The sequence below is a fragment of the Vombatus ursinus genome, unplaced genomic scaffold (assembly GCF_900497805.2).
Source record: "Vombatus ursinus unplaced genomic scaffold, bare-nosed wombat genome assembly UNPS02014861.1, whole genome shotgun sequence".
NCBI lineage: Eukaryota > Metazoa > Chordata > Mammalia > Diprotodontia > Vombatidae > Vombatus > Vombatus ursinus.
The window spans coordinates 9,256,225-9,269,987 of NW_020954639.1; the positions used below are offsets into that span (position 1 = coordinate 9,256,225).

The window sequence follows — 13,763 nt, forward strand, 5'->3', positions numbered from 1 at the left end:
TAATCCTGTTTGCCTCAGTTTCCTCATGCATGAAATGCGCTGGAGAAGGAAATGGCAAACCACTCCAGTATTTTTGCCAAGAAAACCCCAAATAGGGTCACCAAGAGTCAGACATGACTAAAATGACTGAACAACAACAACAAACTAGTTAGAATCAGCCATCCAGACACCCGTCTCTTCCCCCACCAGAATTCATGTGCTCCACAGATCACTTCAGCTATGCATTCTTTTTTTTACTAGAATCAATTCAAGTAGCACTTAAGCATCTGCTTACTAGAATAGAGATTTTGCATTAAGATAATAGAGACAAAAACAAAACATCCTTCCCCTTAAGAAGCTTACATGCCATTAGAGGGATAATAAGGGTAATATATAGACAATTTATGTATTAGTAAATAGAAAATAAATTGAGAAAGGAGAGAATAAGATAATCAGAGCAGGTTTATAGTGCCACAGAAGTAGCATATTAATGGAAAATAAAAATTTGGGAAAAATATGGGAAGAAAATGCATTTCAGCCATGGGAGATGGCCTGTATGAATACATAGGGACAGAAGGCAGCTTGCTGAGTTTGAGTAGCAGAGCTCTGTTTCCCTTAAATCCAATTCACTTGCAAGTCAAGGCATCTCCCTCCTGATGTCATTGGCCTCTTCAAAAATGAAGGATGAACAACACCGTGTAACGGGTTGATTTGGACGGACTATAGAGTATGTGAAGGAGAGCAGTAAAATGGGACAGGGGAAAGAGTGATCTGCCTGGAGTTAGGAAGACCGGAGTTCAAATCCAATCTCACACAAAAGTCACAGCTTGTGACTCTGGGCAAGTCATTTAATCTCTATTTGCCTCAGATTTCTCAATTGTTATTAATAGCACCTACCTCCCAGGGTTGTAGTGAGGATAAAGTGAGATAAGATTTGTAAAGTGCTTAGCACAGTGTCTGGCCCATTGTAGACACAATATAAATGTTAATTTTTATTATTAGGTATATTAAAAAAACTGGAAAAGTAGGGATGGCTAACTGTAAATTGAGGGGTCTTTTCAATAACAGAGGGGGGGAGAGGCTCTGAAGTTTTTGGAACCAGGAAATAACAAGTACTTTAGGCAGATTATTTTGGCATCTGTGCAGAGGCTTGAAAAGGAAAAAGACTGGTAGCCGGGAAACCAATTAGGAAATTATTAGAATTGTCTAAGGGTTAGGTGATAAGAAATTGAACAAGGATGGTGACCGTGGGAGTGAATGAGCCATATCATCTTGGAAGAAACAACAGTGGGATACTGCACTCATTTCCTTTTGGGTCTAGTCCTTTGTGCTCTTTGAAATGAGAGGATTCCTGGTGTATCAGTTTCCTCCATTGGTCCAGATCAGCAAGGCATTCCTCACCTAGGACCTCCTCACTGTCGCTCACACAAGATACTCCATCTCTAGACTCGTGGCATGTTCACCCACTGTACTCCTGCCTCCAAAACTCGGCCTCCTTATCTCTGCCTCCCAGCTTCCCTGGCTTCCTTCAAGAACCAACTAAAATTCCATCTTCTATGAGAAGCCTTTCCTCAACCTCCTTAATACTACTGCCTTCTCTCTATTGATTATCTCCAATTTATCTGCTATAGATCTTGTTTGTACAAAATGATTTTCATTAGACCATGAAGTCCTTGAGAGCAAGGACAGTTTTTTGCCTTCTTTCTTTTCTCAGGCCTTAGCACAGTGTCTGACATCCCAGCCATTTCAGTTGTGTCTGACTCTTTGTGACCCCATTTGGAGTTTTCTTGGCAAAGATACTAGAATGGTTTGCCATTTCTTCCTCCAGCTCATTTTACAGATGAGAAAACTGAGGCAAACAGGGTAAAGTGACTTGCCCAAGGTCACACAGCTATAAGTGCCTGAGGACAGATTTGAACTCAGGAAGACGAGTCTTCCTAACTCCAGGCCTGGTAAGCTATGCACTACGGCACCTCCCGGCTGTCCCAGCTTGATATACAGGAGGTATCTAATAAATAATTGATTAATTGATAGCCTATGAGAATTGCCTGGGGCCAGGAGAGAGTGTGACTTGTTCATGGTCACTCAGTATATATCAGAGGAAAAACTTGAACCCAAGGTCTTCTCGATTCCAAGGCTAACTATCTCTCCTTTACACTATTTCTCTTTTAAACACTGTAACTAAAGTACTGATTTGGGCCAACAGCCCTGATCACCCATGCAGATGCCTAGGAATCCCCAAACCATACTTTGAGATCTGGTGTTTAAGAGAAAATACAAGCTATTGGACAAACTGGGCACAAACTGCCATTTTGTGCCTTAGGCCTTTGTGTGTAAATAAGAAAGAATGAAAGGGGAAAGGAATGTTGGAGTTTGTTCTTTGTGAGAAACTTTAGTTTTCAATTTGAGGCAAAACATTCTACCCTTATCCCTTGCACGTCGTGACTTTCCTCATTGTGGTTTTGATATATCGCCGGTCAGCATAAGAAATTCAGTGGGAATTTGGGGGGGAGTTTTGTGGAAGCTGCAAGATGACATGGGAAGGCCAGGAGGCAATACAGAAAAAGTTTAGAAACTCAGAAATGCATAAAATACATGTATATGTAGTACTGTAAACACCCCATAAAAGAAAAAGAAAAAATTCAGGTTTCCTCTCTGGAGTGACAGGAGGGCCAAAAAATTTCATGTGGATTTTCCAGATCACGGGTGAGGGTGCCACACTCCTAACCCCAGCGATGTGGAAGGGGTAACAGGAGAGGTTTCTGCTAATGCCCTAGGTTTCTTCAGATGGCGGAGTTACACAGAAAATCATTTGACATTGCCTAATTATTCCCTTTTATTCCACAGATTATCCTTGCTCCGGAATGTTGGGGATGGTGTCTGGACTCATTTCAGACTCACAAATCACAGCCTCAAATCAAGGAGACAGAAACTGGATGCCTGAAAACACCCGCCTTGTCACCAGCCGCTCGGGTTGGGCACTGCCATCTGCCCCTCACTCCTACACAAATGAGTGGCTCCAGATAGATCTGGGTGAGGAGAAGATTGTGAAGGGCATCATCATTCAGGGAGGGAAACACCGAGATAACAAGGTGTTCATGAAAAAATTCAAGATCGGATATAGTAACAACGGCTCCGATTGGAAAATGATTATGGATGACAGCAAACGGAAGACCAAGGTGAGAGGGCTGGGGGTTGGCATAATGCCCTGTTCAATCAACAAGCATTTATCAGCTACCTGCTAGGAGCCAGGCACCGTGCTAGCGTCTAGGCTTCTAACGCAATGGGTGAGATGACATGTGCATCTATAGTGGATATAAAATGCTTATGAAACAGATAGAACTCTTCCTGACTCTAGGCCCAGAACTCTGTGCACTCTAGCGCCACCTCGCTGCCAGGGAACATGGCAGTAAAAGCTAGCTTGACAGTTGGCCGGGTAAGCTTCATGATGTTGGACCTGGAGTCAGAAAGACTTGAGTTCAAATTTGACCTCAGACACTTACTGGCCGTGTGACCCTGAGCAAGTCACTTCACTTCTCCATTTTCTCATCTGTAAAATGAAGATAATAATAGCACTTACCTCCTAGGGTGGTTGTAAGAATAAAAAACTTTTAAATCTTAAAGTCCCATATAAATGCTCATCATTGTCATCGCCTCCTAGAGGATCCCTGATATAAATTAACTTGCTTGGTATGGAAACTCTTAAAATATAGGAAGTTTCCATTTTTTTTTTTTTGTCTATGATGATGATGGCAACAATCCATCAATAAGCATTTATTAAGTGCATACCATGTACCAAGCACAACGCTAAATGCTAGCGATGCAAAGGAAAATTGAAAACTCTCCCTGCCCTCAAAGAGTAAGGGAGATAATATGTACATAGAAACAGGAATGCTTTTCTTTTTTTTTTCTTTTCTTTTTTTTTGTGAGATAATTGGGGTTAAGTGACTTGCCCAGGGTCACACAGCTAGTAAGTGTCAAGTGTCTGAGGCTGGATTTGAACTCAGGTCCTCCTGACTCCAAGGCCAGAGTTCTATCCATTGCACCACCTAGCTTCCCCCATAGAAACAGGAAAGGACCAGATACAGAGTAAATACAGGGAGTCCCAAAAGTCTTAGTGCAGCTTTAAGCTGTTATCAGCCTATGGTTTACAAAGCACTCTACTCACAAGGACTCTATAAGGTAAGTAATGTAAGTATCAGTATCCTATTTTTACAGATGGAGAAGTTGAGACTGGATAGAGGTTAAGTGATATGCCTGTGGTCACACAGCCCATAAAAGGTATAGATGGGAGTCCAACCTAAGTCCCTCGATTCAATACGATGCATCGTTTCTCCGAAACTGTAATAGAAAGGATTTATAGTCAGACAAATGCTGGAGCCAGCTCTAAACAGCTTCTGAAAGCCAATTGTTAAATTTTCTATTTGAGCATTTTCGCTTCAGAAATTGGCATGACTTATTGTTTTGTATATTGGCTAGATTTAAGAGAATGGTGTAGACAATGTGAATGTTGCAGATTAAATTTAAAAATGTGTCATGAGAACATGTTTTTCACAGTTATTAAACATTTACGTGTAATCCAGAATTCATTTCACTGTGTTGTGTGATTTTAAAAATAAATGGGCCTGTACAATTAAGTTGCTTTCAGCTGGTATTCAAATTGGTCTGTATCTCCTAAACCAAGCGTTTTTAAAATGGACAGGGGTGGAGGGATCCTACAAACTTGTGTTTCTTTAATGAATATTACTATATTTCAATATAATTGGTTTCTTTTATAATCCTTTATAACCTATTTTAAGTATTTAAAAAAAAAACATTCTTCTGAGTAGGGGACCATAACTTTTCTCAGACTGCCAAAGAGGTCCATGACAAAAAAAAAAAAAAAAAAGGGTGACAAACCACTTATCCTAAACTTATTAACAATTAAAGAAAGCACTAAAGGACAGAAGCATGGGTGGGGAATAAACAATTATGGGGTAAAAGGTACTAGGGACTTTAAAGATAACCAAAATTGACCCTTTCATTTTACACATGAGAAAACTGAGATCCAGAGCACTCAAGTTACTTACCCAGGTTCACACAAATTATTAGTGACAGAGATAGGACCAGAACTTAAATCTTCTGACTCCCAATTGTGTCCCCGATCCCTTTGGCAGTCAGGTGAAGCCAATGGGCCCCTCTCAGAATAAGGTTTTAAATAATTGAAGACATAGAGGACTCTTTCCATCACACACACTGCTGCCTCTTCTTCCTTCCAGAAAGATTTATTTTTCCACAGTCAATCCACAAAGCAGATAATTCTCACCCAAATAATCAAGAATTGAGTTTATAAGACCAGTTGAATGATTACATACAGTGGTATTCTTTCCATGTAGTACCCCTCTTAAATCAACACAAGAGTGAGCGAGCTATATCTCGTCCCTTGAAATCGAGAAGGTCCTCAATCCTCCCCACAGCAACCTTCTCCCGCCCCAGTATCTATCTCGAGCTTCGCCTATGACCTATTCTCTAGAGAAAGAGAGATCATGGATCATTGTAGGGAACATTATCATCACACCAACTCTGAATGAGTGTGGGAATATGGTTTGATAAAGTGAGGCAGGCCAAAGTTGCTGGAGGCAGGAAACATAAACTCTGCAATGCTTGCAACTCCCACTCATTCCAGATGTGTTGGCTCTGTGGAGACAAGCTGTGTCTCCCATGTGGGACTAGTTAATACATCAGGCCATCTACGCAGGGTTTATACTTTCTAAAATTCTCTTGCTCCCACCTCAAAAATCCTTCATTTGTAAAATGTCTTTGTTATTCTCTCTTTGTCTCTCTCTCTGTCTCTCTCTCTTTCTCTCCGTCTCCTCTCTCTGTCTCTCTATCTCCTTTCTATTTTTCTCTCTTTCTCTCCCTTCTCTCTTTCTCTCTCTCTCAGTTTCTTCTCCTTCTTCCTCTGCCTCTCCTCCTCCCTATATTTCTCCCTCTCTCTGTCTCTCCCCACCTCTCCCTTTTCTTTCCCTTCCCTTCTTTCCTTTCTTGTTCTCTCTCTCTCTCTCTCTCTCTCTCTCTCTCTCTCTCTCTCTCTCTCCTCTCCTTCTCCCTCTCCCTCCTTAATTCTCTCTCTTGTTTTCATACCCATCCTTTCCCCAAAAGTATGACATAACAGATAAATTTCTAGACTTGGAGTGAGCAAAATCTCTGTTCGGTTCCTGCTTGGCACACTTGCTAGAGGTGTGACCTTAGATAAGTCAGAGAACTTGGTTTTAGATATCAGTTCTGCTGTTACCACTTGTGTGACCTTGTACAAGTCACTTCTTTGAGTTCTTCATCTCTATAAGAAGGAAGCCAGACTAGATGACCTCAGAAGGCCCTTTCAACTCTAAAGCTATGACCTTAAAAGGTCCATTTAACCTCTTGGAGTCTCAGTTCCCTAAAATGGGACAATCATACTCATAGCACTTAAGTTTTTTGTTTTGTTTGTTTTTGGTTTTTTTATAAATCACGTTTTTAATATCAGATCATATAGCCAAGCAAAGAATTTACGTGAGACTAGATCAAGACAAAGCTTAGAAAGCACTTAGGAAACTTCAAAGCACTTATAAATGTCAGTTATTAGCTCTTATTTTTAATTTTCACCCAAAAATGTTTTTAAATAAATAAACATCAGGAAATAGCTTAAAACCAATCATTATTCATGGCCCTGTGAGTTGTGACTTCATTGGGAAGTGTGAATATGGTGTAAATCAACAGCTTCACATAGCTGCTCTCTGAATAAAGTGTGTGTTGTTTTGACACGTTCTTCAACACCACAGTTCTAGAAGAGAGAGAGAAAAAAACAAATCACCATATGCTTTTTATACGATGCATCATATGCTTCTTGGCCCTTTGTTATCTCATCCAGGCATTTGTAATCAAGTCTGAAGCTATCAGCCTACACAGCAAATTGAGAGGAGGATTCATCAGGAAGGCTACTCACAGTTTTCATCTTTAACAACATCAACAACAAAAATCATTTTAAGATCTGTTGTTTTTCTTAAACATGAGCTTGACAACGTCATTTTCCTATAATAACCTGAAATATAAAAACATTTAAGTTGTTTATATAGCACCTATCACAGTAATGCTTAAAATGTCCCCCAACCAAAAGAAACTTCTAGCAGGCAAAAGAAATCCAGTAAATTTTCCTGTTTAGGAGCCTCTCATTTAAATTTTTACAAGGACAATGAAATACCCTTAGTTTTTTCTATGCAAATATGGGGGGACTGCCTGGAATGTCACTTATAGCAGCCCAAGAGTTAGGAAGAAAAGAGGTTGTGAGTTCTTGAAATAAAGCTGGTGGTTTCTCAGGGATTTCAATCCCAGCAAGCATGATCATGTGTGCAGGAAGTCACAGTCCTTAGAATAACTAGATTTTCTTAACAGATAGAAGGGCTCCCCTTCAAAGAAAAAAAAAAAGGATCAATCCCTTGGCTCAAAGGGCATACTTAAAATCCAATGCCAGATAGACCCATGTCACCAAGTGCAGAGATTCATCCTGATTCCATATGCCTCTTATGTTCTACTCTTCATCTGTATTCAGCACCAATATCTTAGTAGTTCAGTTTTCATTGTTTCATGCTTCTATTTAAACCATTATTAAGAGAAGAGTCTGTCTGGAATTCTGTAGATATGGACGTCTCCACACATGCTTTGTTCCCAGGATCTTTGGAGTTATGTTAATGTATACAAAGCATTTCTATGTAATAGTATAATCTTTGTGATAATTAATGCCTTACTGACAACAAATTAATTAGACCCTAATAACAGTGAGAGTTAAAAACCAGGGAGTTTCTCAGTTCTGTCTGAGAAATACAGGTCCATTAATACCATGTCCACTTTTTTTTAAGTGATGGGAAACTTAGAGGATGCCCAGAATTTTGTTAAATTTCTGGTAGCTTCTCTTTGCCGAGTAATGCCTTTCTGAATATGTAGCCTACCTCCTCGTATAGACAGGCAGACAGACAGAGCATTTACTAAATGCCTACTATGTGCCAAGCAGACATATAGGCAGACGGAGCACGATTAAATGCTATGTGTCCACTGTGATAAGGGCTCGCGATACAGATACAAGTAAGGAAAATAGCCCTTGCCCTTGAGAAGCTTACATTTTAATGGGGAGAAACAACACACAAGGGAGAACTAGAGGGATGGGAGATGGGCAAAGCACACATGCATGGCAGCATGGTAGGAAGATACGGAGGAGGAAGCCTAATTCTGGGAAAGATCGGGTGAAAGCTTACCCATCAGAAACTAGGATGCTTTTGAGGGCAAGATTCTTGGGAGGAAGAGGTAAAGTTGCTGGCCAGAGTGGAGGCAGCATGGTATGGAGATGGCTAGTTGTTATTGGAACTGACAGCTACCTTTCTTTGTGACTTGTATGGTGAAGTTCCTCTTTACACTCAGACCATGCCCTCCCCCACCAGATGGCCAGTAGCTTCATTTTACTTATAATTTCTTAGTGTGATCATTAAGACTTAGCATGATATGGTGACACTGTACGCTATCCTAGTAATGGAGTGGTAGTTTACTGACCAAATCAAAAGCCATCCTTTAAAAATGTACAGCTGTACATGGTGGCTTTTGGACTGAAGATCACTGCATTCTGATCAATAGCATTTGGTACCTTCAAATCAGATGAAAACTCAAGAATTTTATTCTTGATGAGATTAACTTATGATATGATCTTATGAATCGGTTGATATCTTTGGTCCTCATTTCCCACACTGGTAAAAAACAAAGAGGTTAAGCTAAAAGTCCCTTCTAGTTTAAAAACATTTTATTCTAATTTCCCCTTGCTGTCCAGCAAGAATAGGGTAAAGAAGGTGCTGACTCAGGAATAGAGAGGATGTCTGTCCCAATCCATTATTTGTCAAGGAAAATATATCCAGTTGTTAGGAACCGACTTCAAAGGAAATTCAGATTCATGTTGTGATTTAGCCTTTCTTCATAACATGAATTTGAAAATATTGCCAGTTGGGTCACTTGCTACTTTCCCTGAGATGAGGAAATCTTTTATCTTCAAATGTCTGAAGTGGGTAGGCATTTCTTAAATAAATACCCATTTCAATGGGTAGGCAGTTCTTGAATAAATAGCAATTTCATTAGGTAAAATTGACCAGTTCCAACTCCTGCAATGTAATTTCCATCTCTTTGAGAAGACTAGATTTTGTCAGACTGAGACCTCACTCATTTTGGGAGAATCAAACAGCCATATTTAGTTGAATTGTGTATTCATGATAAGCTTGTAAAAGTGGCAAGTTCTTATTCTCATTTGACTTCACACACACACACACACACACACACACACACACACACTTTGCCTCCTTCAGGAAGTGGTAAAAATGTTACCTCACCAAACCACACATCAAAGAATCATTTAAAAACATGCCGCATTAAATCCTTAGCTTCCAACATAACTTCATTGAAGACTACTGTTTCTAGAAAATAATATCACTTTTCAGCAAAGGTTTAACTACCCCTTTGCTCCCTCTTCATTTAAGAAATGCCATCTCTATATTCAGTGAGACAATATGGCCTACTTTTTAGCCCATGTAACAGAGACCTAGGATGGAAGGGGATTGGGGAGGGGGCAGGCAGGCATGTTCTTTGCTAATAGAGAGTACTGTCTTAACAAATCCTCTTTTTCACACTTCACAGTCTTTTGAGGGTAACAACAACTATGATACACCTGAGCTTCGAACTTTTCCTCCTCTATCCACCCGATTCATCAGGATCTACCCCGAGAGAGCCACTCATGGAGGATTAGGGCTAAGAATGGAGCTGCTGGGTTGTGAAGTGGAAGGTAATTAATTACATTTTTCAGAGACAGTTCTAGTTGGTTGGTTTGTTTTTTCCTTTTCATGTTTGTGTTTTCCCACTGGTGCTTACACTGAGCACCACCTTTTCTCATCAAGGAATGATGGTGCTACCATGTTGCTGCGATAGCCATTTCTGTACAAAGGTCTGGGAAGGCCACTCATCCACTAGAAGACTGTCAGAATTATATACAATTATAACATTATAATTATAACAATGGAATTACTTAAGAGGAAGGGATTTTCCCTTAATAATCTCTGGTGTATTGTGGTTACCTGCCTTTTGCAAACATATTTTTCTCTCAGTAATCTTTACCCATTTAGTGTTCAGAAATACTTTCCTCACCCCCATCCCCCATAAAGTGGATATTAAGTTTTATTGTTAGGCCTTTTTCAGATCTAGAGTCCCCACTGTTTTTCAAATATTTCATGTCTATGTCATATCCATCTGTGCCATAAATTACCTGATGGTTCCACAAAAAAAAAAAAGAAAGAAGACTTCAAAGATAGTCTCAGAAAAAACTGGAAAGATTTATATGAACTGATGCAGAATGAAGTGAGCAGAACCGTGACCATAATCTATATATTAACAACAATATCATAAAGACAAACAACTTTGAAAAACTTGAGAACTCTGAGTCACACAATGATCATCTTCAAGTCCAGAGAAGTCACAATGAAACATGCTGCCCATATCCTGAAAGAGAGATGTTGGATTCAGATTACAGATTGAGACATTTTTTGGACATGGCCAATGTGGAAATTTGTTTTTTTTTAACAATACATATTTGTAACAGGGTTTTATATTTCTTACTTTCTCATTGAGGGAGGAGGAAGGAAGGTGGAAAGGAAAAAAGGTACAGGTTATTTGAAAATAAAATTTAATTTTTTTAAAAAGGAATGTCATAGTACCATAGCTTAGCATAGTACCTGACACATAATATGTACTTAACAAATGTTTGTAGATTGATTGATAATAGAATGACTTTCCTATTGTCAGAGCAAAACAAATTAGTAAATAGGAGTCTCATGTACAAGGCACTGTCTTGAAGACACCAAGTCCTATTTATATGATATGTTGCTCTCAAGGAGCTTACAGTCTAATGCCTATGTAGTGAGATATTTCGAATATGATTATTTAATTTGGAAAAGTCACAGTGGACTGTGAGCTCAGCATAAGTCCATAGTGTGACCGGGCAATCAAAAATGCTAACAAGTAATCTTGAGCTGCATTAACAGAAGCAAGATGTTCAGAAGGAGGTAGGTGATTTAAATGTGTACTCTGCTCTAGTTGTATTATTTAAGGAATACTGTATCACTGTTTAGGAAGAGCATTGGCTAGTTGGAGGGTGTCCAGAAAAGCATAACCAGAATAGCAATGACAGTGAGGGGAAATGGAATCTGTAACACACGAGGATTGATTGAAGATAATGGAGATGGTTAGCCTAGAGAAGAGCATACTTAGGAGATCCATGTTAGCAGTCTTTGGTATTTGAAGGACTGTCACTTGGAAGAAGGATTAGACTTGTTCTGTCTTTCCCCAGAAAAGAGAACTAAGGACAATGGATAGAAATTACACAGAAACATATTTTAACTCAACATCAAAGAGAATTCCATGATAATTAGTGCTATCCAGAAGTGAGATGTCTTAGGAGGTAGTGGGTTTTCTTGTCACTGGAAGTCTTCACATAGAGCCTAAATTAGGGTTGGTCAATGAATTATTGGTGAAAGAACAACAATTAGGAATATTGTCAAAGGAAATCTTGGTGAAGCACAGTAACCTCTCGGGTCTTTTCCAACTCTGAGTTTCTGTGGTTTCTCATGGAGAAATACATGTGAAGGCACTTTGCATCTTTATAACAATGCTGTGTGTATATCTGAGTTATCATTATTATCATTTGGGAAGGAGAGCAGGGCCAAGCAAAGTTAAAATAATGTCTATGTGATAGCATCTGATCACATTTTTACTAAAAAAAAAAATACAGTGGTCTGTGATGAAAATGCTGCAAAGTAGAATGATGGTTACTTGCTGTATAAGTGTTGGTTTGGTCCATTTCAGCTACCCTATGACTTTATACCCATGCACAGTCCAACCACAGAGTAACCTGAAGACTGACCAATTACATAAACTCAAAAGCTTAACTGAGGAGAAAGGCTCTTGCTAGCATTTCTGTTTATTGTTGGTAGTGCCAACACGTCAGTAACCAGACATTAAACTATTAAACCTACACTCATACTATTCCTGAGGAATGCCTTTTAAAAAAATACCTCTTTCTTTTGGTTTTCAAAAGTATTTGGGTCTTGAGCTAATCAAATCTAATTACATTCCTGGGCAAATTAAACACCATAAAAATATACATGCGCTTCGTTCAATCAATTCACTACTTCTGAATAATTCATAGCAACTTTTCTATGGATTTATTTAAAACCAGCCCATTATCTACCTTCTTAACATTGTAGCATGTTTCTATATTCATAGCATCACCCCAGGCCACTGTAGTATCTTAATGCTCTCAACACAGATCTCAGTTAACCATGTCTAAGGGATTTCAGCTAGGATACAGGTTTTGTAAGTTTGAGAATATTCCAGGAACAGACAAATTGGACTGAGGGCAGACTCGTTCACCCAAAGTGATGAGGAATACAGTCCAGGATAAGAGGTTCTGTTGCTGTGATGTAACTCTTTATCCCTGATTCTGGAAAGGAAAGCTGATGTGGCAAGTGGGGTGAATGCAGTGGATGGAAAGATTGAACTGAGTGGCTACTTTCCAGCATGAAGCCCAGTGAAGTAGACAGAGCATGTTGGTCATGTGATTTGCTGTCAGAGTTCTAAAAACTCACAAGACGGAGGAAGTCACTTTAGAGCCTCAGTTCCCTCATCTACAAAATGCAGGAGTTGAAATAAATGACCTTCTAAGGTTCTTTCTATGAATCTGTAGTCCTATGAAATACATATATACACACATATATATATCATCTGAATGTGTATATAATATCTATATGTACACATATATACATAAATATTTATACTTACATACTTATATATGCACACATAGATATTGTACACATATAGCTAACAGAGAAAGAGAGGGATAAGGAAGTAAAATCAAAGTTGTTAGCACATAAATCCTTCCCCCATACCTACCTTCTTCTTTTCTGAGGGTCTTCAACTCCCAGATTGATTCTCTTGTGAAGGCAGATTAGGCCATGGTTTGCCTCACTTCTTACCTAGCCTTTAATCACTGAATGGGTGTTGCCTCAGACATACTGATACCTGGGAAAGACCTTAGCTTAAAAGGGCCAAAGTCTCCCACTGTATTCAGGGCCATTGCCAGTTGTCCTGACCTATGTCATGCCACTGGACTCAGATGACCCTGGAGGAGAGAGTGAGGCTGATATCTTTGCACAACTCTGCCTCACTTAAATCCAATTCACTTACAAGTCAGGACATCACCCTCCTGATGTCATTGGTCCTCTTCAAGAACAAAGGATGAACAACACCTCTTCCCTCCATGCTGCCCCTGCCATCAGTGGAGGTAATATTCCCCTGCTCAAGTGTCTCATAACTCTGTATCTAGATATCTTCTTTGCATGTTTCCTTCTTCCTTTTAGCAAAACTATTTTAGTACATGTCATAGCCCCCCCCATTAGACTGTAAGCTTTTTGTGGGCAGAGATTGTATTTATCTCATCGTAATGCATAACTATTTTACACATAGTTGGACTTAGAATCAGACTCTTAGGTTTGTCTAAGACTTATCAGACTCTGTCCTTGACCCTAGAGAATACTTAGTTCACCTTCCTCATTTTACAGACAAAGGAACTGAGACCTAGAGAGACCAAATCTTGTCCATGTCAATTCAAACCCAATTCACTAAATGTTTATTCAATTTAATTGAATCCCATAAAAATTAGGAGATTTAGTTTCTTGTAAATCAGTCCA

At 39.3% G+C, this 13,763-nt stretch overlaps 1 protein-coding gene across 5 annotated transcripts in view; it reads left to right on the top strand.

Annotated features, from left to right (window-relative positions):
* NRP1 (neuropilin 1) overlaps window positions 1–13,763 on the top strand; it is a 182,763-nt gene that overhangs the window by 137,346 nt on the left and 31,654 nt on the right. For all 5 annotated transcript variants that reach the window (XM_027841559.1, XM_027841555.1, XM_027841557.1 and 2 more), the window contains exons 9-10: window positions 2,827–3,158; window positions 9,664–9,808. In XM_027841559.1, the coding sequence (XP_027697360.1) occupies window positions 2,827–3,158; window positions 9,664–9,808 (477 nt within the window). The remainder of the gene's footprint in view (window positions 1–2,826; window positions 3,159–9,663; window positions 9,809–13,763) is intronic.